This window comes from Stegostoma tigrinum, chromosome X (genome assembly GCF_030684315.1).
Source record: "Stegostoma tigrinum isolate sSteTig4 chromosome X, sSteTig4.hap1, whole genome shotgun sequence".
NCBI classification, from domain to species: Eukaryota; Metazoa; Chordata; class Chondrichthyes; order Orectolobiformes; family Stegostomatidae; genus Stegostoma; species Stegostoma tigrinum.
In genome coordinates, this window is record NC_081404.1 from 2,785,062 (window position 1) to 2,812,039 (window position 26,978).

The window sequence follows — 26,978 nt, forward strand, 5'->3', positions numbered from 1 at the left end:
GCCTGCTCAACATTGCTATTGCGTCTGTTAGTACCTTCTCTGGCAGCATGTTCCAGCCTCCTACCACCCTCTGTGTGGGGAAAAAGAACTTTACTTTCACATCTCCTTTAAACTTGCCCCTTCTCACCTTAAACCTGTGTCCTTTACATCTCTCCATAAGGAGACAAAACTCTATCCGGTAATGTTAGAGATTGGAGGTTCAAGAAGTCACATGCATTAACTTTAGGCTATTTTGCCCCTGAAGACAGATTATGGTCGATCCCCTGTCAGTCTTGGATTCATTGTGGATACTTTCATCGACGTTGGGCTATATGGAGAGTTAGGAGACTTGAAAGGAAAGGGAATCTTGGGCCCACAGGGTTTTTTTTTTGTTCCATAGTGGAGGTGATATGAGCATTTGATTTGTAATGATGGTGAGGCTAGGAATGTCAACAGATGAAAAGATCCAAATGTGGAGCCCGGTGAGCAATGGGGTTGTTAGTTGGACCTTGTGAGAGAGATAAAGGAACTACATCTTGAAAGTGGGGAAGAGACAGGAGCTGAATCATAGATGTGGGAGGGACAATTTACTCTGATCAGCCAGAACTTAGAAGGCATATGTTTCAGTATCTAAGGGAAATGGTGCCACATTGGAACTGTCTCTGGAGTTGTCATATGGAACACCAGGCTAATCTTCTGTGGCACACGTTCCACCATTGCAGCTGGTGAAACATAAATTCAAGAAAATCTGGAATTAAAAGCTGACCCAATGATGACCTTTAAACCATTGCCATATCCATCCCAGCCTTAGATATACACAGGGATTCTGCCCCCCACAGCTCTCTGTGGCAAGGAGTTCCAAACACACACAACACTCTGAGAAGAAATTCCTCCTTATCTCAGTCTGAAATTGGTGCCCCTTTATTCTGAGACAATCCCCTCTGCTCCCAGACTCTCCTATAAGTGGAAACATCCTCTCAGCTTTTACTCTGCCAAGTCCCTTAAGAGTTCACCTCTCCTTCTTCTAAACTCCAGTGAGGAGAGCCGTAACCTGCTTAGCCTTTGCTCATGAGACAATCCCTCCCAAGCCAGGGATCATCCTCGTGAACCTTCTCTGAACGGCCTCCAATGAAATGATATCTTCCCTTAAATAAGGGGAGCAAATGCTCATAGTGCTCCAGATGTGGTCTCCCCAGCACCTTGTACAGTTGCAGTGAGACTTCCCTACTCTTAAACTCCAACCCCCTGGAAATAAGGGCCAACATTCCATGAGCCTTCCCGATTCCCTGCTGTCCCTGTGTGCTAGCTTTCTGTGTTTTGTGTACAACTATCCCTTTATGTCGTAGCAATTAATTTTAAGGACTGATCTCTTTGAAAAATCTAGTCAATTTAACTGAATTGTAATATTCACTTATTTCTTTCCGTTTGGTCAGTGGTAAAATTTAACTCAGTGGTTAGTTAGAATTGGTTTCCTAGTCAAGAGAGCTTGACTTAAATCTTTGGAATTTCAGTTAGTGGAAATATGGGAGCTTTTGATTATGCACAAAATAAACAGTCCGGTTTGACAGAGTGCTACCAAACTGTCAACAAGGGAAGATTTATGTCTGGGTCTGGTACTGGAGAATAAACAGAGCAGTCAAGAGAAGTTTAAGTTGGGGATTATCAAGGCAATAGTTACCATAATACAATATGGTTTAAGATGAAGGTAGTAATGTGGCAAAAATCGAAAGAGTTGATTGCGGGAAAGCTGATTTTCTGTAAATAAAAACGAAAAGAACTGTAGATGCTGTAAATTAGAAACAAATACAGGAATTGCTGGAAAAGCTCAGCAGGTCTGACAGCATCTGCGAAGAGAAACCAGAGTTAACATTTCGGGTCTAGACAGGTGTGAGGAAGGGTCACCGGACCCGAAATGTTAACTCTGATTTCAGACGTTAACTCTGAACTTGATATTGAGTCCTCAAGTAGAAAATGAAGTGTTGTTCCTCCAGCTTGTGCTGAACTTCCCTGGAACACTGCAGCAAACCAGAGACTGTGATGTTGGCCAGGGAACAGGGTGGTGTGTTAATGTGACAGGCAACAGGTAGCTCAGGGCCATTTTTATGAGCAGAACGTAGATGTTCTACAAAGCAGTCACCCAGGCTACGCTTCATTTTCCCAATGTAGGGTAGACCACATTGTGAGCAGCAAATGTAGTAGGCTAGATTCTGGGAAGTGCAGGTGAAGTGTTGCTTCACCTGGAAGTTGCATTTGGGCTCTTAGATACAGAGGATTTGAAATGTCTGAGAATAGAACTTGAGAAAATGACCCGGACAACTATATTAGCGGAAAACGATGGGGAAAATTTGCAATGATGTTCAACAGGGTTCGTGGGGGTGATAAGTTTTGTAACAAAGTAACAAACTAAGTATGAGTGAAACTCCATAAGTTTTTTTTAGAGACGTAAGGGAAGAGTTGAGGGCTAGAAAAGAGGCAGATGTTAAGAGCCAGACATAGAGTGTTGGGTCGTAGAGAATAAGAGATTTGGAGAGACGTAACAAAAAGCAGTCAGGAAAGCGGAGCGAAGTAATGGAATTAAATTATTAGTGAGCATAAAAGAAACAATAAACTGTTTAACAGGCATATTAAGAAGAAAGGAAAGGCTCTGATGGGAAAAGGACCATTAAGAAATAGGCTTGATAGTATCTCAGGAAATGATAAGACAATGGCGGAAATATGAAATGATTATTTTGCTTGGTATTTACCAGGGAGAGAGAACACCTGTAGAATTGATTTTGACTGATGAGATGAGCAATGAGGTAAGTGCAGCTGTTTTTAAAACAGGGGAGAATGGATTGAATAAACATTCAGATTGTTTCTGCAATTCCTATATTAAAGAAGGGGAACTGAGTGTACCCAAGGAATGACAGACCAGTCCGTTTATCATCAGTGGTCAGAAAAATAGTAGAATTCCTACCAAAGGAGAGATTAGGGGAAATTAGGATTAGAAGGGTCTAGGCCTGAAACGTCAGCTTTCCTGCTCCTATGATGCTCTACACCTTGTTATCATACATAGGAAGATGGTCGTGGTTGTTGGAGGTCAGTCATCTCAGCTCCAGGGCATCGCTGCAGGAGCTCCTCAGGGTACTGTCCTCGGCCCAACCATCTTCAGCTGCTTCATCAATGACCTTCTCTCCATCATAAGGTCAGAAGTGGGGATGGTCGCTGATGATTGCACAATGTTCAGCACTATTCATGACTCCTCAGATACTGAAGCAGTCCATGTTCAAATGCAACAAGATGTGGACAATATCCAGGCTTAGGCTGACAAGTGGCAAGTGACATTAGTGCCACACAAATGCCAGGCTCTGACTATCACCAATAAGAGACAATCTAACCACTGTCCCTTGACATTCAATGGTGTTACCACCACTGAATCCCCCAGTGTCAACATCCTGGGGGTTATCACTGACCAGAAACTCAACTGAACTCACCACATAAACACAGTGATTACAAGAGCAGGTCAGAAGCTGGGAATACTGCAGCGAAAAACTCACCACCTGACTCCCCAAAGTCTGTCCCACCATCTACAAGCCACAAGCCAGGAGTGTGATGGAACAGTTCCCATTTGCCTGGATGGGTACAGCCCCAACAACACTCAAGAAGCTCAACACCATCCAGGATAAAGCAGCTCCCGCTTGATTGGCACCACATCCACAAACATCCCACTCCCTCCACCACCGACACTCAGTAGCAGCAGTGTGTACCATCTACAAGATGCACTGCAGAAACTCACCAAAGATCCTCAGGCAGCACCTTCCAAACCCACAACCCCTTCCATCTAGAAGGACAAGGGCAGCAGATATATGGGAACACGTTCCCCTCCAAGCCACTCACCATCCTGACTTGGAAATATATTGCTGTTCCTTCACTGTTAGTGGGTCAAAAACCTGGAATTCCCTCCCCGAGGGCATTGTGGGTCGACCCACGGCAGCAGTTCAAAAAGGCAGTTCACCACCACCTTGTGAAGAGCAACTAGGGACAGGGCAACAAATGCTGGGCCCAGCCAGCGATGCCCACATCTCACAAATGAATAAATTTTTAAAAAGTAGACTAATGAATAAAATGAGGAAATATGTTTGTCAATGACAAGTGACCGAACGTAAAGACTGGGAGTTAAGGGCAGGCAGTCAGACTGGTAGAAGGTCATATGTGGTAGCGTCAGTGCTGGGACCACTGATGTTCACAATTTCAATGAATGATTTGGAATTTTGAATCAAAAATATAACTTCTAATTTTGCGGGTAACACCAAATTGGAAGAGTAGCCCATTTTGAGGAGGACTGCCACAAGTTACAGTATCATACACGTATAATTGCAGAATGGACAAATAATAAGCAATTGAAGTTCAAGTGAATAATCAAGAATTGAATATTAATGTCCTGACTAATGCCTGGGCTAATTGAAAAGTGGGCTTTGGGGTTAGGGGGTAACAATTAATTCTGAGGTTAGGGTTAAGGTTAGTCAGTCCACCAGTCTTTTCATTCATTCCGGAGGAAATGGACATTAAAACCATTTTCTTAGTTTGAAAATTACTTGCAATAAAACTTTTGGAGACAGAATGAAAAGTCTGGTGGACTGACTAACCTTAACCCTAACCTCAGAATTAATTGTTACCCCCTAACCCCAAAGCCCACTTTTCAATTAGCCCAGGCATATGGGGCACCTTCAGGATTGGTGCATTGGACAGTAAGAAGGAGAATGAGGATATCAGGCGCTTGGAGGTGCTGATGCCACGAGATCTTCAGGTAGAAGCCCCATCAGAGCTGGGAGCCCTTCAGTCTTTACAGTTGTTCAATCCCTAAGCCAATAACCAGTCAAAAACCATTTTTGCCCACCTCTGCCTTTTATTACAGTCAGTTCTACAGGGGACTGCATTGTGTGAGGCAGTAAAGGACATTGAAAAGTTCTCCTTGGCCCTGATTCAGACTGGCCATGCCACCATCTGGTGCCCGCTCTGCTTGGTAGGCCTCCAAACCAGTGACACTCATCTGACTGGCACTGCTGAGTCATGACGACATAGGTTTTCAGCCAATCATGTGGCCCTGGATTCAAAATTGGCTCAGCTGCTTCCAGAACTGCCAGTTGTCCCTCAAAAGTAACCCATTTGCAATTCTGGCCTTGAGGAGCTGGCTGTGCTGATGCAGTCCCTGGATCTTTGCATTTAAAGCTTAACAATGAAAAATGGAGACAAAACATCACTATGAGGCTGACTATCAGTGTGTATCACCTGACACTGCAGTTGTTTGAAATGCAGCAATACTCGGGAACATTAGTTACTCATTGAGGAAAATGTATTCAAGGTTGAAATGCAAAGTTGGAGCAAAGGCATACAGGTAGCTACGAGATTGTATCCCAATACCAGGCACAAGGTTTGGAGAAGGGAGGGATGAAAAGGAGAAATCTTTGGTTCTTTTTGTAAGAAATTTACTTCTGTAAGGTCTTGTGTGCAGTGGGTAGTGACCCTGCCTCTGAGCTAGGAGCTTAAGGTTTGAGTCCCACTCCAGGAATTAACAGCTCAGGAAGGTGTGTTCAGAAACCTCCACTACTCTCTGTAGCTCCAGGCTACAACACAGGTAAAAGTTTGTGTTACCATGGCAATACAGGCTTGCTGTATGAATTCTAATACACCATCAATCGTCATAGAGCTGTACAGCACAGAAACAGAACCAGCCCATGCTGATCATAACTCCAAACTAAACTACTGCCACCTGCTTGCTCCTGGCCCATATCCCTCTAAACCCTTCCTATTCATGTCCCCATCCAGATGCCTTTTAAATGCTGTAACTGTACCAGCCTCCACCACTTCCTCTGGCAGCTCATTCCATACACGCACCACCCTCTGTGTGAAAATGTTGCCCCTCAGGTCCCTTTTATATCTTTCCCCTCTCACCTTAAATTTATCCCCCTCTAGTTATGGACTCCCCTACCCTGGGGAAAGACCTTGTTTCTTTACCCTTTCCACAGGCCCATTAGGACAGCACGGTGGCTCAGTGGTTAGCACTGCTGCCTCGTAGCACCAGGGACCTGGGTTCGATTCCAGCCTTGGGTGACTGTCTGTGTGGAGTTTGCACATTCTCCCTGTGTGAGTTTCCTCCAGTTTCCTCCCGCAGTCCAAAGATGTGCAGGTTAGGTGGATTGGCCATGCTAAATTGCCTGTAGTGTTCAGGGAGGTATAGATTCGGGGGATGGGTCTAGGTGGGATGCTCTGAGGTTCAGTGTGGGCTTGTTGGGCCAAGGGGCCTGTTTCCACACTGTAGGGATTTTGTATCTTATGATTTTATAAACCTCCATAAGGTCACCCCTCAGCCTCCGACGCTCCAGGGAATAAAGCCCCAGACTATTCAGCCTCTCCCCATAGCTCAAACCCTCCAACCCCGGCAATATCATGTAGCAAAATCTTTGTTGTGAATGTTTCATCCTGATCTTTTCTGCTGTTTTGCTAATTGACAGATTTCCTAAGGAGCCCTACATTGAACTCCATGGTCAACCTTGGTCAAAGAGACCCTCACTCTCAGCAAAAACACACACACACTCACGTGTGCAGACTGTACCCTAACTCACCCCTAGCGAAATTAAAAAGCTTTAAAGATAAAAAGGGAATGTCCATTTTTAAAAAAGAGAAAAAGATAGAAGTTAGAGGGAGATGAAAATCACTGTAAACTCCAGTTTAGTTATACTCTGGACTTAAAGACATAGCATTGCAAAGCACAGCACAGCTTGCCAATTTCTTTTGTCTGTTGGTTAAGTAGCAACACTAGTGGACTAAGTGTCAAACAAATGTTTCAGTGGGCTGTGTAATCCATTACTCAAAGCTTAGTTATATGAATAAGTGTGGAGCTACAGTGAACGGAGCATCGGTGAATTCCTGCAGTGCATCTTGTAGATGGTACACACTGCTGCTACTGAGCGTCAGTGGTGGAGGGAGTGGGATGTTTGTGGATGTGGTGCCAATCAAGCGGGAGCTGCTTTGTCCTGGATGGGGTCAAGCTTCTTGAGTGTTGTTGGAGCTGCACCCATCCAGGCAAGTGGGGAGTATTCCATCACACTCCTGACTTGTACCTTGTAGATGGTGGGACAGGCTTTAGGGGAGTCAGGAGGTGAGTTTTCGACCTGCTGTTGTAGCTACTGTGTTTATGTAGTGAGTCCAGTTGAGTTTCTAGTCAATGATAACCCCCAGGATGTTGATAGTGGGGGATTCAGTGATGGTAACACCATTGAATGTCAAGGGGCTGTGGTTAGATTGTCTCCTATTTATGATGGTCAGAGCCTGGCATTTGTGTAGCGCAAATGTTACTTGTCAGTTGTCAGCTCAAGCCTGAATATTGTCTAGATCTTGTTGCACATGAACACGGACTGCTTCAGTATCTGAGGAGTCACTAATGGTACTGAACATTGTGCAATCATTGGCGGACTATTGATCAATCCATGTGTCCAGTTTCTGGTTGAATGCACTTGCCACAGTTTATTGGACCCAGACACGCTGGTCATCCTGGTTTGGACCTGTTTAGCTACATTATCACCTGATGCTTTCAGGCCATTGGTGCCCCTGAACCTGGCAGAGGTACAATCGTATGGATAATTCAAGCGTTGTGTTTCTTTTGAAGGATAGGTACCCAGCCACAGTGGTTTAAATGCTGAATGTGCTTTATTTTAGAATCATGCAATGTGGTAAAGAGGCCATTTCGGCCATCAAGCCTATACCGACCCTCTGACAAGAATCCCAGCCAGAGTGCATTAGTACAAATGCCTTCGATTCATCATAAACAAAAGCTGCATCGCAGAAGGAGGCCATTCAGTGCATCATGTGCATGCTAACCCCCTGTCCCTCTCCCATGCCCTTACCCTTTAGCCCTTGTTTTATTCTGTTCCAGACGATGATCCAGTTCCCTTTCGGAAAGCGATGGCTAAATCTGTATCCACCACATTCTCAGACACTGCAGTCCAGATCCTGACCACTCACTGAGTTAAAATCATTTTTACCTTTCACCAACCACCTCTGGTCCTCTCCCTCTCAATCCTTCCACCAATAGGGGCCACCCTCTGCAGATCTTCTCTGTGTCGGCCCATAATGGTTTGGCAAACCTCCATGCCATCTCCTCTCAGAGGGAAATAACCCCAGCTTTATCCATTCCCTTAGCTTCACACTTCCTCCTCCATTGTGGGAGACTGTTCAAAGGCTGACTCTTTCTTAGGTGGCTTAAGTTCTACAAGAACAACTTGCTTTGATACAGCATAGTAAAATCCCAAGACGCATCACATAAGCGATTAGTCAAACAAAAATTTGGTTTTGAGCAACATGATGGGCTTAGGAGAAGGAACCACAATGATAAAAGGGCTGTGCTTCTCCCCAGGATAACTGAGATGTGAACAGAATGGGAGTTGATATAACACGGTGTGGAGCTGGAGGAACACAGTAGGCCAGGCAGCATCAGAGGAACAGGAAAGCTTTGGGTTGGCACCCCTTTTCAGAAAAAAAAATTCTGAAGAAGGGACCTGACCTGAAACATCAGCTTTCCTGCTCCTCTGATGCTGCCTGGCCTTCTGTGTTCCTCCGGCTCCACACCGTGTTATCTCTGACTCCAGCATCTGCAGTTCTTATTGTCTCAGAGTGGGAGTTGAACCTGGTCTGAGTAGTGTTACACTGGGGAAAATCATTCAAAATTGAAATTTGTCATTTCCCCTCATTCACCCACTACAAAATCTTTCGCTCAATTTAAATACTCAATCGAGGTTTTGACAAGGGTTGATGTTGGAGCCCTTGCTATTTGTGTCATATGTAAATGATTTAAACTTTGGGGTGTCATATTGTAGCTGTACAGGACGTTGGTTAGGCGCCTTCTAAAATGTTGCATTCCAATCTGGTCTCCCTGCTACAGTAAAGATGTAAAACTTGAAAGGGTTCAGAAAAGATGGTACAAGGATGTTGCTGGGGTTGGAGAGTTTGAGCTACAGGGGGAGGTTAATAGACTGGGGCTATTTTGCCTGGCATGTTAGAGGCTGAAGGGGACCTTATATAAAATCATGAGGGGCCTGGATAGCGTGAATAGACAAGGGGAGTTTAAAACTAGAGGGGCATAGGTTTAAGGTGAGAGGAGAAAGATTTAAAAGGGACCTGAGGGGCAACTGTTTCACACGGAGCGTGGTGTGTGTATGGAATGAGCTGCCAGAGGAAGTGGTGGAGGCTGGTACAGTTACAGCATTTAAAAGGCATCTGGATGGGTACATGAATAGGAAGGGTTCAGATGGATATGGGCCAAATGCTGCCAAATGGGACTAGATTAATTTTGGATATCTGGTCAGCATGGACAAGTTGGACTGAAGGGTCTGTTTCCATCCTGTACAACTCTATGACTCTAAGACTCTATTGATTGTAGGGAGATTAATGAGTAAGCTTGTAAATGATGTGAAAATTGATGGGGTGGTAAATAGCCTTAGCTCAGAGGAGCATATAGGAGGATGATCAAAGGCAAACAGAATTCAATCCCAGTAAATGTGAGGTGATGCATGTGGGCAGGATGAACAAGGCAAGGGAATACCTGACAAACGGTAATACCCTGGGAAGCACCGAGGGTCAGAGGGACCTTGGTGTGCATGTACACCGATCCCTTAAGGTATAGGGCAGGTGGATAAAGTGGTTAGGAAGGCATATGGGCTACTTGCCTTACTCAGTTGAGGGAGGGAGTTTAAGAGCAGGGAGGTTATGTTGGAACTGTGTAAAATGTTGTTTAGGCCACAGCAAGAATATTGTGTGCAGTTCTGGAATCCACATTATACAAGGGATGTGGTAGCACTGGAGAGGGTACAGAGGGGATTTAGCAGGATGTTAGAGACAACAAGGTGTAGAGTTGGATGAACACAGCAGGCCAAGCAGCATCAGAGGAGCAGGAAAGCTTACGTTTTGGGCCTAGAACCTTCTTCATTGCCTGGTGTGGAGCAGAGGGGATTTACCAGGATGTTGCCTGGTGTGGAGCAGAGGGGATTTACCAGGATGTTGCCTGGTGTGGAGCAGAGGGGATTTACCAGGATGTTGCCTGGTGTGGAGCAGAGGGGATTTGCCAGGATGTTGCCTGGTCTGGAGAGTTTCAGTTATGAAGAGAGATTGGATAGACTGGGCTTGTTTTCCTCGGACCAGAGGAGAGTAAGGAGGGGAAATGATTGTGATGTGTACAATTATGAGGGACATGAACAGGATAGACAGGAAGATCCTTTTCCCCTTAATGGTCGAATCAATAGCCTGGGGCATAGACTGAAGGCAAGGGGCAGGAGGTTTCGAGGGAACGTGAGGAAAACCCTTTTCACCCAGAGGGTGGTGGGAATCTGAAACTCACTGCCTGTAAGGGTGGCAGAGGCAGAAACCCCCACCACATTGAAGAAGGATTTAGATGTGCACTTGTGATGCTAAGGCAGACAAGGCTATGGGGCCCAGTGCTGGAGATTGGGATTGGAATAGTTAGGGGGCTGTTTTCAACCAGCGCAGACTCGATGGGCCAAAGGGCCATTATTATACTGTCTATGACCTTAATAACTTAGTGGTGTTGCAAAGCAAAGTTCAGTTGTTCATGAACTAAGTCCTGATAGTTCATTAAGTTGATCAACAGTGTGCTTATTTGAAATGTCTTTCTGAAAGAAATGATTCATAATCTTCCCTTGCTTCCAGCATGCGTCCTGTCAGAAAGCCCCTGTGTTGCCTTTTGCTTGTCACGCTGCCGCTGGGAATTTTCTTCCTTTGCCTCTGGTCGCTGAAGCCTTACCGTGTTGTCGATGTGCAGTACCGATTTCCTGGGATTTCCGAGAACCTTCTGGAACGTGGACTTTGGGAACCTTCTGACAAATATGCCCACATATCCTACAGAGTGAAAGAGATTGTGGCTGGGTGAGTCTGCCCCTTCCTGTTATCACCCTGATGTCACATGGAGGCAGTCTTGAATCTCCCAGACTTTCCTATCATTTTCTTTGCCTTTTGTGCAGGGATTCAAGTTTCTTTTTAATCTTAAAAAAATCCCGATTTCTGGTGGGGAGCGGGTCTGTCAGAGTTGAAGGATATGGGGCAGGCCATTTAGGACTGAGATGAGGAGAAATATCTTCACCTGGATCCAGTGGAATTCTCTGCCACAGAATGTGGTTGAGGCCAAAGGATTGACTGTTTTCAAGAAGGTTAGATTTACTTGGAATCATGGAATCATAGAATCCCTCCAGTGTGGAAGCAGGCCATTCAGCCCAACGAGTCCACACCAACCCTCCAAAGAACATCCAACCCAGACACCCTAACCTTGCATTTTCCCATGGCCAAACCACCGAACCCTACACACGCTTGGACTGTGGGAGGAAACCGGAGGAAACCCACGCAGACACGGGGAGAATGTGCAAACTCCACACAGACAGTCGCCCGAGGGTAGAATCAAACCTGGTTCCCTGGTGCTGTGAGGCAGCAGTGCTAATCACTGAGCCACCGTGCCACTTTACAACTCAGGCTGTGTGAGCCTGGAAAGATTGCAGAGGTTTATTTTTCCTTCATTCACGGGATGAGGATCATACCGGCTACGTTTCTATGTTTTTCATTTTGAAAATCACCAGAAGAATGCTCTTCCCTTTAACACTTGGAGGTGTGGCAAGTGAGTTGTTCCCTTCAAGATCTAGGTGCTCATTTGTCATTTTTGGCTATTTTCCCTTAAAAAGTTGATGGTAATCTCCAAAAGGCACCGACACACCGAGATTGAGTCAGCAACTAAGCGCGTGTGTTGGAGTGATAATATCACAGGGCGAGTGAGCTCGGAATCCCAGATTAAGGTCACAAGTCCCACCTTGGCAGCACTTAGTAGACTTTGAATTCAATCAAATCATCTGGAATTAAAAGCCAGCCTAATGGTGACCCTATAAATTTGTCTTTTAGGGAAAGAAACTGCCATTCATACCTGGTCTGACCTACATGTGACTCCAAACCCACAGTAATGTGGCTGCCTCTTAATTGCCCTCTGGGCAATTTATTGATGGGCAATAAATGCTGCCTGAGGATTTCTCATGAGCAAATAGAAACAAAACGGCATCATTTTGCCAGACCTTAATACAAGTTCCACTCTTGGTCACCTTGTAACCAGGTTTCTATAGTGGCAGTTCGATCATATCCAATAGCATCTATTTGTGCATTTGAATCATCTACCTTGTGAATGCTGTGTGGATTCAGGTAGAGTGTCCTTTAATGCAGTTTTTTTTAACTTGATTCCACGATCCCTTGGGATTTCCCACCTTATGTCTTGGCCTAGCCACATGCGATGAATAAATTTTTGTTGAAAAGAAATGCCCCATCAGAGAGGTTGTCACAGCAGTGGTTGCACACAGCTTTAAGTTTGGTATTTGTTATAGCCATGTTGAACTGAGCCATGGCCATCCTAAAATTTGTCTGTTCGGATCTTCATAGCGTTCGGAAAGAGGAGGTTTTCATCTCACTGGTAAGTTGTTCAATTTTTTTTATTGGATCTATGGGAAAAGGTGGAGATTATTAAATGTTCTAATGATTGCTTTTGTTAATTTTGGGTTTCTCAAGCCAGTCATGAAGAGGTATCCAATACTTGTCCAAACCTTTGAATTATAAGCACATTTTAATGTCACAAATCTATCCTTAGGCTTCTTCCAAAGAATGGCTGCCAATGTGAGAAAGAGGAACCCATGATAAATCTACCCTTTACCAAGCACCTTTTCCGTCAGGTTTCTGTCCAACAGTTTGGGCAGGTCTTCAAAGACGACGAACGGGAGGATTTGAAGAAAAGGAGGGAACAGGAGTATCAGCATTTTCTACAAAGGTACATGTTCCTTAGTCGCACCAAATCCAACAATACCTCTCCCGTTTTGCAGACATAAAATCGATGTGCGAGTGTTCATTCTGACTGACGGCTCACTTGTCCCACAACAATGACCTCCATGCTGACAGAAGCCCCAGTGTAGGTGTCCAGGGCCTGTGTCTGAATCTGCTTCTTGTTCCTTTTTCACTGAGGAAACAGTAAGAGAGACTGCTAATCCTTGCTTGCAACACCCTGAACAATTAGAATCTACACTCCTGGTCTGAATTTAATTAGCTATCAAAGATTGACCATTAACAGTTCCTGCTGAATCTCCATGCCAGCTATGGTTCAACCAATCAGCACCCTCGCCTCACACTGTACAACTTGATATTGCCTTTTTATGTTTGGCCTCTGGTGTCCCAACCTTAATGAGGGTTTAAAAAAAGAGCTGTACAAGGTGTAGAGCTGGATGAACACAGCAGGCCAAGCAGCATCAGAGGAACAGGAAGGCTGACATTTTGTTTCTCTTTTTGGAAATATGTAAGTTCGATACTACCAAGCAATTATTCAAGCACAGGAAATGATGCAATGTCACATGACAGTGCCCTCTCTTGCAGCCCTGTGGCAAGGTAAGGCCTACAGGAAAAATGCTTCTTAGATAAAAGCGAGTTCCCTCAGTGGGCCCTGTAAGTATTCTTTCGCAGAACAAAGGCAAGGATATTAGACTTGAATCCTCAAACTATTGCTGGCACAATCCTTACTGTCTGTAACCCACACCCCTTTCCCCAGTTTCACATTGACAAAAATACAGAGAACCCAAAATCAAGTCAAGCATTAGATCGCCCGATTGCCAACAAAACCTCATCACAGAATCCCGACAGTTTGGAAACAAATCCACACCGACCCTCAGAGCATCCCACCCAGATCTGTCCCCCTGTAACCCACCTAACCTGCACATCCCTGGGCACTATGAGACAATTTAGCACGGCCAATGCACCCTAACCTGCACATCCCTGGGCACTATGGGACAATTTAGCACGGCCAATCCCACCCTAACCTGCACATCCCTGGGCACCATGGGAAGAAACCGGAGCACCCGGAGGAAACCCACGCAGACACAGGGAGGATGTGCAGGCTGTTAACGGCCAGACCCAACCCCCTCAAAATATTCACAAAATAGTCTTGACCCTAACATTTTCTTATTTTCAAAGTAAGGTGTTGCATTCCAGATGTAATTCGATTGGTCAAGCCACCAGAATTAAAGCAAAATACAACAGAAGGAGGAATTGGAATAATTTAACTGTATTGGAAAATTTAACCGAATAATGGGTACAGTTACTATTACAAATTCCCTGTTCCAATATAGTAACATCACATGAATACTTCCCTTGGCCAAAAGGCAAATTCAGTGAAATAGATTGTCTCAAATGCAACTCCCATGTCCCAAAAGGAAGAACATCAAGGGCAAACTCTGAGACAGTGTCGCAGCTGGGAAAGATTTACTGCAGCTCCAAACTCTGCTGAGATCCAGCAACAACTGCATAAAAGCTAAAACTAAAAATCCTGGTCCTGTGGGAGGTTAAACACACCCATTCAGGCTGCTTCTATTGTTTTAACAGTCAAAAAAAAACCCAAACCCCTCAGGGTGTTTATCTTGTTGTAGATTGCTAGCCACCTGTTCCCCAAAGTCTCTCTCCAAAAGAAATCAGGACGAAACACACCCCTTAAAGCCACAGTATTGTCACAAGATTTATGACAGACAGTGAAAAGGTAGCACGGTGGCTCAGTGGTTATCACTGCAGCCTCACAGCGCCAGGGACCCGGGTTCAATCCCAGCCTCGGGGTGACTGTCTGTGTGGAGTTTGCACATTCTCCCTGTGTCTGCGTGGGTTTTCTCCAGGTGCTCCAGTTTCCTCCCACAGCCCAAAGATATCTAAGTTAGAGTGGATTGGACGTGCTAAATTGCGTGTAGTGTTCATGGATGTGTAGATTAGGGGGACGGATCTGGGTGGGATGCTCTGAGGGTCGGTGTGGATTTGTTTCCAAACTGTCGGGATTCTGTGATGAGGTTTTTGTTGGCAATCGGGCGATCTAATGCTTGACTTGATTTTGGGTTCTCTGTATTTTTGTCAATGTGAAACTGGGGAAAGGGGTGTGGGTTACAGACAGTAAGGATTGTGCCAGCAATAGTTTGAGGATTCAAGTCTAATATCCTTGCCTTTGTTCTGCGAAAGAATACTTACAGGGCCCGCTGAGGGAACTCGCTTTTATCTAAGAAGCATTTTTCCTGTAGGCCTTACCTTGCCACAGGGCTGCAAGAGAGGGCACTGTCATGTGACATTGCATCATTTCCTGTGCTTGAATAATTGCTTGGCCGTACAGATTTGCGTGTCACGTGATGCATGCACCCTTTTATCTTGTCCTTGTTTTCTCTTTGCCCAGGTCACAGTCCTCTGCCGATGTCATGATCATCGCCAAAGCCAACACTCCTCTGGAATATCCCACACAGGGTCTGCATGTGCGACCCCTAAAAACCATCATGATCCCAGGTCAGAACTGATACACTGTCAATGGCTACAAGAAATAGATAGACCTGTTTGGCAGGTCATTGCTGAAGGTGCTTTTCTTCTTTTGGCTAAAAGTACAGGCTTAGGAAGGGGGCTGAATGGCCTCCTGCTGTTCCTATGTAACAGGTTTCAGGGAAGAGGGCTGAATGGCGTCCTCCCTTTCCTGTGTAACAGGCTTGAGGAGGGGGGCTGACTGGCCTCCAGTTCCTGTGTGACAGGCTCGAGGAGGGGGGCTGAATGGCCTCCTGTTCCTATGTGACAGGCTCGAGGAGGGGGGCTGAATTTCCTTTTCCTATGCAGCAGGCTTTAGGGGCTGAATGGTGGTTATCCTGTTATGTTGTAACAGACTCGAGGAGGGGGGCTGAGTGGATCTGGTCTTGCTCCTGTAGAACAGCCTGGTGCAATCCAACGGCATCTTCGTCATCTTTACGTAGCTCCTAACCACAGAAAGTGGAGAAGGGTCCACACCTGAAATGCCAGCCTTCCTGCTCCTCTGATGCTGCTTGGCCTGCTGTGTTCATCCAGCTCCACACCTTGTTGTCCCAGAAAGTGTGTGCCATTTTCTAAGTTGCAATGAACTGTTAACCGCCCATAAGCCGCTTAGTACAAGGGCAGTTTGGGAAAGCAACAAATTCTGGCCTTACCAGTGAGAATTAGCAAGAGGTTATTGCACCCAGCTTTCTTTAGAAAGAGCTGGATGTCAGTCCAACCCCATCGAACAAGCAGGATCTGAAGCAGACTAACAGTGAGTGATCCAAGACAACAAAATGTGAGGCTGGATGAACACAGCAGGCCAAGCAGCATCTCAGGAGCACAAAAGCTGACGTTTCGGGCCTAGACCCGCCCGAAACGTCAGCTTTTGTGCTCCTGAGATGCTGCTTGGCCTGCTGTGTTCATCCAGCCTCACATTTTGTTGTCTTGGATTCTCCAGCATCTGCAGTTCCCATTATCTCTAACAGTGAGTGATGCCAGTCTGGATTTCCTGTAGTACCTTACATGACCACATGATGTCCATAAAATCCTTTCCTGCCAGCATTGTTACTGTTGCAGAGATAATGGGAACTGCAGATGCTGGAGAATCCAGGATAACAATGTGTGAAGCTGGATGAACACAGCAGGCCAAGCAGCATCTCGGGAGCACAAAAGCTGACATTTCAGGCCTAGACCCTTCATCAGAGAGCTCTCTGATGAAGTGTCTAGGCCCGAAACGTCAGCTTTTGTGCTCCTGAGATGCTGCTTGGCCTGCTGTGTTCATCCAGCTCCACACATTGCAACAGTAACAATCTGTTTCATAGATCGTAAATAGATGTTTACAGCTAGCTTTGACAAACAGCAAGATCATTTGCCTAATCACCCACTTCTTGCAAGGTTGGTTGAAGGATGAATTTCAAACACCAGTGTTCATTAGAGATGGTGCTTCCAGGAATCTTTTCCCTGAGGGCAAATGGGGTCTCAGTTTGACAACTTGTTGGACAACATGCCCTTCTAACAGCGCAGCACTGGGAGCATCAGCTTGGAGTAGAAGTACTGGCATGGGGATTGAACCCGCAGCATGCAAGAGTTTGCACTGAGCCACAGCTGCAGTACATATCAGTTCTGCAGCCAGAATTCAATTTACTGGGAAACTGAGATTTGACACACAATTCACAAACAGGAGTAGAGTTTTACTAATGAATTTTAAGCTCACTGGTTATTGCTGAACATCTGATTTGAGTCTAGGAACTGATTAATATTGTTACCATCCTCATGATCCTTTTGAAATAAATAATTTGGCCTTACTGCTGTAGGAAGGATGTTGTGAAACTTGAAAGGGTTCAGAAAAGATTTACAAGGATGGTGCCAGGGTTGGAGGGTTTGAGCTACAAGGAAGGGGGGGGTTACCTTATAGAGGTTTATAAAATCATGAGGGGCGTGGATAGGGTGAATAGCCTTTCCTCCAGGGTAGGGGAGTCCAAAACTAGAGGGGGTTAGGTTTAAGGTGAGAGGGGAAAGATTTAAATGGGACCTGAGGAGTAACTGTTTCACACAGAGGGTGGTGTGTGTATGAAATGAGCTGCCAGAGGAAGTGATGGAGGCTGGTACAGTTACAGCATTTAAAAGGCATCTGGATGGGTACATGGATAGGAAGGGCTTAGAGGGATATGGGCCAAATGCTGGTGAATGGGATTAGATTAATTTAGGATAGCTGGTCAGCATGGACAAGTTGGACCAAAGGGTCTGTTTCCCCGCTGAATGACTCTATAACTATAATTTGATTGCACAAATTCTAGCACAGTGCCAACATTCTTATTGCTTTCAGTGGTTCTGGCCTTTCACTGGAAGTCAGGTTGAGCATGTTCAGTGCCTTTACTGTGACTTGTAACAACAGGCTGTGAATAGAAGTCCCGCCCTGAACAAGTTGTGAATTTCAAATTTGCTTGAGTTTGACCCTTCCCTGTTGTTATCAAGAAAGCTGTTTTCAAGAACAATCATAAAAACTGAACTTATTGATAGATATCTGTTGAAAGGACCCAGTCTGGCCTACATATGATTCTAATCCAGTCCCAGCATGATTGGCTTTCGATGCCCTCTGGGCAACTCTGAATGGGCAATGAAAGTGGCGTCGCCAGTGATGCCCATCTCCCAAGAACATATGTTTAGGAAATAAAATGAACATGGAGCAAAATCCAACCTTAGTCTTAACGTTTTTGCACTTCCCTTGCAGGTTTAAGTTTACAAGCTCCATCTAGGAAACTGTATCGGGTAAGATATCTACAAACACTCTTTGCATGGAGGTCATTGTTAATTCAGATAGGTTCCATCACGTCATTTTTCTGTGGATCGTAACAGTTGAATATTGCAGTACGCTAACTGAGGGTCTCATGTATGCAGGCTTACTTTCATGTGTGTTGGCTGAGGAGTGGAGTAACACTTGCAGAGTTAACCCATTATTTGCTGAATCTTTATAATGCCAGTAGTCTCCAGACATGTGAGACCAAGCCACAGGCCAGCACTGTTTGTTCTCCTGATCAAGTTGCCCCCACCCTCCCCCCAACTGATTATATCAGCAGCATTTCCAACTTATAGTGAGCGCAAAGCAATATTAGTGCTTGCCATGGGAGTGCTGCACTGTTGGAGGTGCTGTCTTTCGACCGAGATGTTAAGCTGAGGCCCCAGCTCCAACTGGATGTAAGCAATCCCACGGCACTATTTTCAGAGAGTGGCAGCTTTCCCCTCGGGCTCCGAGCCAATACTGTTGCTTGTGAGGTCTTGCTGTGTGCAAAGTGGCATGCTGCCTTTCCAACACTTACACCAGCCACCGCCTTTGAAGAAAAGTGCTTCGTTGGCCAGAAAGGGCCGATGGGACACCCTGACGTAGTGCAAAGTGCTAAATCTCTGCAGGACTGTATTCGTGTTGAGGCTGAAACCTGAGCTTGGCTTATTAGGTGGGTGTCAAAAGTGGGGAAAATGGCAGGGGGAGTGTGGGAAGGAAATGAGGGCTGATTTTTCAGCATATCAGGGATGCTTGTATTGAGCTGCCTGGTACTGCAGGGTATGGGTTGGTTTTCTGTTGGTGAGGGCAGAATGGGGAAGCAGAGGTGATCAGGTCACTGTGTAATGTCTTCCTGTTACTGAACAGCTAGCCCCTTCACAGAATGCACAATAGCCAATACAGTGTCAGCTGTGAAATAAGCCGACCATGACTCTTAAAGGAGCTGATGGTTCCCTTTAAATCAGTGAGAGAAAATGTTTCTACATGACCAAATCTGAGGCAAAAATATCATCATTAAATGCCATGAGAATTCTGAGGATAGCTCCTTCCTCAGTAAGTGGTGGGAATGTAGAACTTGCTCCAACAGGGAGCACTTAAGGTGAACATATCAATGTGTTGACGAGGAGAATCTAGAAAAGGGAGAAAGGAGTAGGGGGTTACGCTGGCCTGGGTGAGATGAAGAGGAGTGGGAGAAGGCTCATGTGGGGGTTAGAACAGCAGGCGATGGGCCAAATAGCCTGCTTCAGTGCTGTATCTTCAATGGCAGTTTCACATAATGTTGGGAATGGAGCGGAAACGGCGGCGCAGTTCTGTGGCTGTGCCTCTCTTAGCTTCATTTAGCACTGAATCCCATTTTGCCGTCTGGTTCCACACTGTTGCTGGGTATAACATGAAAATGAAGCCTGGATGATATAGATCCAATGCTTTTCCCTTCGCTTTGTGGAGAAGTTAACAAGATCCCCACGAGGTTTATTGGAATTGGCTGCCCAGCTCTGTCAGGGCTGGAGCAGCTTCTTAAAATGGGGTGAACCAGCCCTGGGATGTGGGTGAATGGCAGCATTTTGATCTGGATTGCACATTTTGTCCTCTGCTGCTCGGAGTGTGCAATTGGTTGATCTTCCAGCAGAGGCCGCCAGAGACCAGCATCCATTGAAGTAAGTGGAGACCAGAGAAATAGCATGGTGGTGGTCTGCCATTTAGCTCTGGGAACAGGTGCTGAATATGAGTGCCAGGGCCTGGGATTGGGGGTTGTACATCCAAACACAATAACCACCCCACCCCCCAAAAATGTGGTCCAAACACACTTCATTCCCACTGATGCTATTTTCAGGGAGGCCTGTTTTATGGGCCCCAGGTAATTCAGCTCCAGTGCATGCTATCCATGTGCTCACTGTCTATCAATGCTGGCCTAGAATGGGCCGAGTGGCAGCCTATAAAGGACCCCCCACTCCATTTAGCGTACTGACTATAAGTGCTTGCATATGCAGCTATTAAACATCCATCACTTAGATCGTTGTCCCTGAGTGGAGCAGTTGGAAAATGTGTGGAACTTCAGAGCTCGAAGCCAGCTACTGACAGAAAGAAGGCGAACATATGACAAGTCTGCAGCGTGCAGTGACTAACTGAGTCAAAACAATTTTTGTGCATTTTCCAGCCCCTGTCACTGTGAAAATGAAATGAGATTAAAAAAACCTGCAGATGCTGGAATCCAAGGTACACAGACAGGAGTCTGGAGAAACACAGCAGGCCAGGCAGCATCTGGAGAAAAGGGACAGTCAATGTTTTGGGTATTACCCTTCTTCAGGGCTGGGTGTGGGGGTAGGGGGAGCTGTAGATAAAAGGGGTGGGAGGTTTGGGGGTGGAATGGTGGTATTAGATGGGCACCGCTGGGAGGTACAGCCTGGTTGGTTGTTGGGTGGAATGAAGCTGTTTTGTGGCTGGAAGGGAGGGTCAGAAGGTGGAATGGAAGGGAGGAGGTGGGGAATGGGTGGGAAGGTTAATTGAAAGTGGAGAACTCAATGTTGTGTCCTCTGGGCTGCAGGGTGCCCAGGCGGAAGACAAGATGTTGTTCTTCAAATCCACCAAATGTGGGTCAGAATTGTATCTTGTTTTTTTCCACACTCCACATGGCCAATCTGTGAAAGAGTTAGCAGTGAATTAGGAAACCTGCTCATTATATGAGTCGCAATATTCCTGTCAGTTGCTGCGAGTTGTATTACAGCCTGATCTTGTTGAGGAACAGGAAAACCAGACTCTTGACCTCCAGCATCTGCAGCCCCTATTGTCTCCAAGAGATAGGTTTGTTTCAGGCACAAGCGATTCTGCCATGAGGAGTCAGTCACTTTTGCCTGGCTTCCACTTTTTTGCGACGGAAAGTCTCGAGGTTCTTGGAGCCTTCCCGGATGTAGCTCCTCCACTTTGGATGGTCTTGGGACAGGTATCTGTGAGAATGCTGCACTTCGCTAGTGAGGCCTTGAGGGTATCACTGAAGTGCCTCCTCTGTCCACTTGAGACTTGCCTCTTGTTACGGAGCTGGGAGTACAGCACCTGCTTGGTGAGTCTCGTGTCGGTAACGCGGGCAACGTGCTCAGACCGTCGCAGCCAATCAGGAGTAGGCAGCGCCTCAAATGCTGGGGATGTTGGCCTGGTCAAGAACGCTGGTGTTGGTGCATCTTTCTTTCCAACAGATTCACAGGATCTTGCACAGGCAGAGATGGTGGTACTGCTCCAGTATCTCACGGTGGCAGCTGTAGACGGGTCATGTCTCAGAGCCATATAGGAGGGTGGGAACCACCACAGTTTCATGTGCTGCACAAACCAGTGTAAGGGGATTCAAGATGGGCGCCAGAAAGTGACACCCTTGAAACTGAAATTGAGGCAATGTAATGGAGCAATTATGTCAAGAGATGAAATGACCCTGTATCGAGCTCTCGATGGGGAGATCTGGATAATAAACGACGCCGAGCAGAATCCATGGAGCACAGACTAAAGGTTAGACTGGTAACCCCCAAACATGCCATTCGAAATTGGCAGTGCGTTCCTCGGGGAGCAGAGCCGCTGGCAGTGCGTTCCTCGGGGAGCAGAGCCGCTGGCAGTGCGTTCCTCGGGGAGCAGAGCCGCTGGCAGTGCGTTCCGCTGGCAGTGCGTTCCGCTGGCAGTGCGTTCCTCGGGGAGCAGAGCCGCTGGCAGTGCGTTCCTCGGGGAGCAGAGCCGCTGGCAGTGCGTTCCTCGGGGAGCAGAGCCGCTGGCAGTGCGTTCCTCGGGGAGCAGAGCCGCTGGCAGTGCGTTCCTCGGGGAGCAGAGCCGCTGGCAGTGCGTTCCGCTGGCAGTGCGTTCCGCTGGCAGTGCGTTCCTCAGGGTACAGAGCCGCTGGCAGTGCGTTCCTTAGTGTACAGAGCTGTTGGCAGTGCGTTCCTCCGGTGGCAGTGCCGCTGGCAGTGCGTTCCGCTGGCAGTGCATTCCTCAGGGTACAGAGCCGTTGGCAGTGCGTTCCTCAGGTGGCAGTGCCGCTGGCAGTGCGTTCCAAGGTGTACAGAGCTGTTGGCAGTGCGTTCCTCCGGTGGCAGTGCCGCTGGCAGTGCGTTCCGCTGGCAGTGCGTTCCTCAGGGTACAGAGCCGTTGGCAGTGCGTTCCTCCGGTGGCAGTGCCGCTGGCAGTGCGTTCCGCAGGCAGTGCGTTCCTTAGTGTACAGAGCCGTTGGCAGTGCGTTCCTTAGTGTACAGAGCCGTTGGCAGTGTGTTCCTCAGGGTACAGAGCTGTTGGCAGTGCGTTCCTCCGCTGGCAGTGCCGCTGGCAGTGCGTTCCTCAGGGTACAGAGCCGTTGGCAGTGCGTTCCTCCGGTGGCAGTGCCGCTGGCAGTGCGTTCCGTTGGCAGTGCGTTCCTCAGGGTACAGTGTCGTTGGCAGTGCGTTCCTCAGGGTACAGAGCCGCTGGCAGTGCGTTCCTTAGTGTACAGAGCCCTTGGCAGTGTGTTCCTCAGGGTACAGAGCTGTTGGCAGTGCGTTCCCCCGGTGGCAGTGCCGCTGGCAGTGCGTTCCGCTGGCAGTGCGTTCCTCAGGGTGCAGAGCCGTTGGCAGTGCGCTCCTCTGGTGGCAGAGCTGTTGGCAGTGCGCTCCTCAGGGTACAGAGCCGTTGGCAGTGCGCTCCTCAGGGTACAGAGCCGTTGGCAGTGCGCTCCTCAGGGTACAGAGCCGCTGGCAGTGCGTTCCGTAGTGTACAGCGCCGTTGGCAGTGCGTTCCTCAGGGAACAGAGCCGTTGGCAGTGCGTTCCACAGGGTGCAGAGCCGTTGGCATTGCGTTCCTCACAGTACAGAGCCGTTGGCAGTGCGTTCCAAGGTGTACAGAGCCATTGGCAGTGTGTTCCTCAGGGTACAGCGCCATTGGCAGTGTGTTCCTCAGGGTACAGAGCTGTTGGCAGTGCGTTCCTCCGGTGGCAGTGCCGCTGGCAGTGCGTTCCGTTGGCAGTGCGTTCCTCAGGGTACAGAGCCATTAGCAGTGCGTTCCTCAGGGTACAGAGCCGTTGGCAGTGCGTTCCTCCGGTGGCAGTGCCGCTGGCAGTGCGTTCCGCTGGCAGTGCGTTCCTCAGGGTACAGAGCCGTTGGCAGTGCGCTCCTCAGGGTACAGAGCCGCTGGCAGTGCGTTCCAAGGTGTACAGAGCCATTGGCAGTGTGTTCCTCAGGGTACAGCGCCATTGGCAGTGTGTTCCTCAGGGTACAGAGCTGTTGGCAGTGCGTTCCTCCGGTGGCAGTGCCGCTGGCAGTGCGTTCCGTTGGCAGTGCGTTCCTCAGGGTACAGAGCCATTAGCAGTGCGTTCCTCAGGGTACAGAGCCGTTGGCAGTGCGTTCCTCCGGTGGCAGTGCCGCTGGCAGTGCGTTCCGCTGGCAGTGCGTTCCTCAGGGTACAGAGCCGTTGGCAGTGCGTTCCTCAGGGTACGGAGCCGCTGGCAGTGCGTTCCAAGGTGTACAGAGCCATTGGCAGTGTGTTCCTCAGGGTACAGCGCCAATGGCAGTGTGTTCCTCAGGGTACAGAGCTGTTGGCAGTGCGTTCCTCCGGTGGCAGTGCTGCTGGCAGTGCGTTCCGTTGGCAGTGCGTTCCTCAGGGTACAGAGCCGCTGGCAGTGCGTTCCGCTGGCAGTGCGTTCCGCTGGCAGTGCGTTCCTCCGGTGGCAGTGCCGCTGGCAGTGCGTTCCTCAGGGTACAGAGCCGCTGGCAGTGCGTTCCTTAGTGTACAGAGCTGTTGGCAGTGCGTTCCTCCGGTGGCAGTGCCGCTAGCAGTGCGTTCCGCTGGCAGTGCGTTCCTCAGGGTACAGAGCCGTTGGCAGTGCATTCCTCAGGGTACAGAGCCGCTGGCAGTGCGTTCCGCTGGCAGTGCGTTCCGCTGGCAGTGCGTTCCGCTGGCAGTGCGTTCCGCTGGCAGTGTGTTCCTCAGGGTGCAGAGCCGTTGGCAGTGCGTTCCTCAGGGTACAGTGCCGCTGGCAGTGCGTTCCAAGGTGTACAGAGCTGTTGGCAGTGCGTTCCTCCGGTGGCAGTGCCGCTAGCAGTGCGTTCCGCTGGCAGTGCGTTCCTCAGGGTACAGAGCCGTTGGCAGTGCATTCCTCAGGGTACAGAGCCGTTGGCAGTGCGTTCCTCAGGTGGCAGTGCCGCTGGCAGTGCGTTCCTCAGGGTACAGAGCCGTTGGCAGTGCGCTCCTCTGGTGGCAGAGCTGTTGGCAGTGCGCTCCTCTGGTGGCAGAGCTGTTGGCAGTGCGCTCCTCAGGGTACAGAGCTGTTGGCAGTGCGCTCCTCAGGGTACAGTGCCGCTGGCAGTGCGTTCCAAGGTGTACAGAGCTGTTGGCAGTGCGTTCCTCCGGTGGCAGTGCCGCTGGCAGTGCGTTCCGCTGGCAGTGCGTTCCTCAGGGTACAGAGCCGTTGGCAGTGCATTCCTCAGGGTACAGAGCCGTTGGCAGTGCATTCCTCAGGGTACAGAGCCGCTGGCAGTGCGTTCCTCAGGTGGCAGTGCCGCTGGCAGTGCGTTCCTCAGGTGGCAGTGCCGCTGGCAGTGCGTTCCTCAGGTGGCAGTGCCGCTGGCAGTGCGTTCCTCAGGGTACAGAGCCGTTGGCAGTGCGTTCCTCAGGGTACAGAGCCATTGGCAGTGCGTTCCGTAGTGTACAGAGCCATTTGCAGTGCGTTCCTCAGGGTACAGAGCCATTTGCAGTGCGCTCCTCAGGGGACAGAGCTGTTGGCAGTGCGCTCCTCAGGGTACAGAGCTGTTGGCAGTGCGCTCCTCAGGGTACAGAGCCGTTGGCAGTGCATTCCTCAGGGTACAGAGCCGTTGGCAGTGCGTTCCTCAGGTGGCAGTGCCGCTGGCAGTGCGTTCCTCAGGTGGCAGTGCCGCTGGCAGTGCGTTCCTCAGGGTACAGAGCCGTTGGCAGTGCGTTCCTCAGGGTACAGAGCTGTTGGCAGTGCGTTCCTCCGCTGGCAGTGCGTTCTGCTGGCAGTGCGTTCCTCAGGGTACAGAGCCATTGGCAGTGCGTTCCGTAGTGTACAGAGCCATTTGCAGTGCGCTCCTCAGGGTACAGAGCTGTTGGCAGTGCGTTCCGTAGTGTACAGCGCCGTTGGCAGTGCGTTCCTCGGGGTACAGAGCCGCTGGCAGTGCGTTCCTCAGGGTACAGAGCCATTTGCAGTGCGTTCTTTAGGGTACAGAGCCGTTGGCAGTGCGTTCCTCCGGTGGCAGTGCCGCTGGCAGTGCGTTCCGCTGGCAGTGCGTTCCTCAGGGTACAGAGCCGCTGGCAGTGCGTTCCGTAGTGTACAGAGCCATTTGCAGTGCGTTCCTCCAGGGTACAGAGCCGTTGGCAGTGCGTTCCTCCGGTGGCAGTGCCGCTGGCAGTGCGTTCTGCTGGCAGTGCGTTCCTCAGGGTACAGAGCCATTGGAAGTGCGTTCTGTAGTGTACAGAGCCATTTGCAGTGCGTTCCTCAGGGTACAGAGCCATTTGCAGTGCGCTCCTCAGGGTACAGAGCCGTTGGCAGTGCGCTCCTCAGGGTACAGAGCCGTTGGCAGTGCGCTCCTCAGGGTACAGAGCCGTTGGCAGTGCGTTCCGTAGTGTACAGAGCCGTTGGCAGTGCGTTCCTCAGGGTACAGAGCCGTTGGCAGTGCGTTCCTCAGGGTACAGTGCCATTTGCAGTGCGTTCCTCAGGGTACAGAGCCGTTGGCAGTGCGTTCCTCAGGGTACAGAGCCGTTGGCAGTGCGTTCCACAGGGTGCAGAGCCGTTGGCAGTGCGTTCCTCAGGGTGCAGAGCCGTTGGCAGTGCGTTCCTCAGGGTGCAGAGCCGTTGGCAGTGCGTTCCTCAGGGAGCAGAGCCGTTGGCAGTGCGTTCCTCAGGGAACAGAGCCGTTGGCAGTGCGTTCCTCAGGGAACAGAGCCGTTGGCAGTGCGTTCCTCAGGGAGCAGAGCCGTTGGCAGTGCGTTCCTCACGGTACAGAGCCGTTGGCAGTGCGTTCCTCACGGTACAGAGCCGTTGGCAGTGCGTTCCAAGGTGGACAGAGCCATTGGCAGTCTGTTCCTCAGGGTACAGCGCCGCTGGCAGTGCGTTCCGCTGGCAGTGCGTTCCTCAGGGTACAGAGCCGCTGGCAGTGCGTTCCTCCGTGTACAGAGCCATTTGCAGTGCGCTCCTCAGGGTACAGCGCCGTTGACAGTGCGTTCCTCAGGGTACAAAGCTGTTGGCAGTGCGTTCCTCAGGTGGCAGTGCCGCTGGCAGTGCGTTCTGCTGGCAGTGCGTTCCTCAGGGTACAGAGCCATTGGCAGTGCGTTCCTCCGTGTACAGAGCCATTTGCAGTGTGCTCCTCAGGGTACAGAGCCGTTGGCAGTGCGCTCCTCAGGGTACAGAGCCGTTGGCAGTGCGTTCCTCAGGGTACAGAGCCGTTGGCAGTGCGTTCCTCAGGGAACAGAGCCGTTGGCAGTGCGTTCCTCAGGGAACAGAGCCGTTGGCAGTGCGTTCCTCAGGGAGCAGAGCCGTTGGCAGTGCGTTCCTCAGGGAGCAGAGCCGTTGGCAGTGCGTTCCTCAGGGAGCAGAGCCGTTGGCAGTGCGTTCCTCAGGGTGCAGAGCCGTTGGCAGTGCGTTCCTCAGGGTGCAGAGCCGTTGGCAGTGCGTTCCTCCGGTGGCAGTGCCGCTGGCAGTGCGTTCTGCTGGCAGTGCGTTCCTCAGGGTACAGAGCCGCTGGCAGTGCGTTCCTCAGGGTACAGTGCCATTGGCAGTGCGTTCCTCAGGGTACAGCGCCATTGGCAGTGCGTTCCTCAGGGTACAGAGCCGTTGGCAGTGCGCTCCTCTGGTGGCAGATCTGTTGGCAGTGCACTCCTCAGGGTACAGAGCCGTTGGCAGTGCGCTCCT

General features: G+C 49.2%; 1 protein-coding gene across 6 annotated transcripts in view; it reads left to right on the plus strand.

Annotated features, from left to right (window-relative positions):
• b4galnt1b (beta-1,4-N-acetyl-galactosaminyl transferase 1b) overlaps positions 1-26,978 on the plus strand; it is a 104,704-nt gene that overhangs the window by 20,152 nt on the left and 57,574 nt on the right. For 5 of the 6 annotated variants that reach the window (XM_059643339.1, XM_059643338.1, XM_059643342.1 and 2 more), the window contains 4 exons: positions 10,678-10,893; positions 12,641-12,817; positions 15,239-15,345; positions 18,068-18,105. In XM_059643339.1, the coding sequence (XP_059499322.1) occupies positions 10,679-10,893; positions 12,641-12,817; positions 15,239-15,345; positions 18,068-18,105 (537 nt within the window). In that variant the 5' untranslated portion in view covers position 10,678. Of the gene's footprint in view, positions 1-10,677; positions 10,894-12,640; positions 12,818-15,238; positions 15,346-18,067; positions 18,106-26,978 lie in introns of those variants that run through there. The other variant, XM_059643343.1, reaches the window with a different exon arrangement.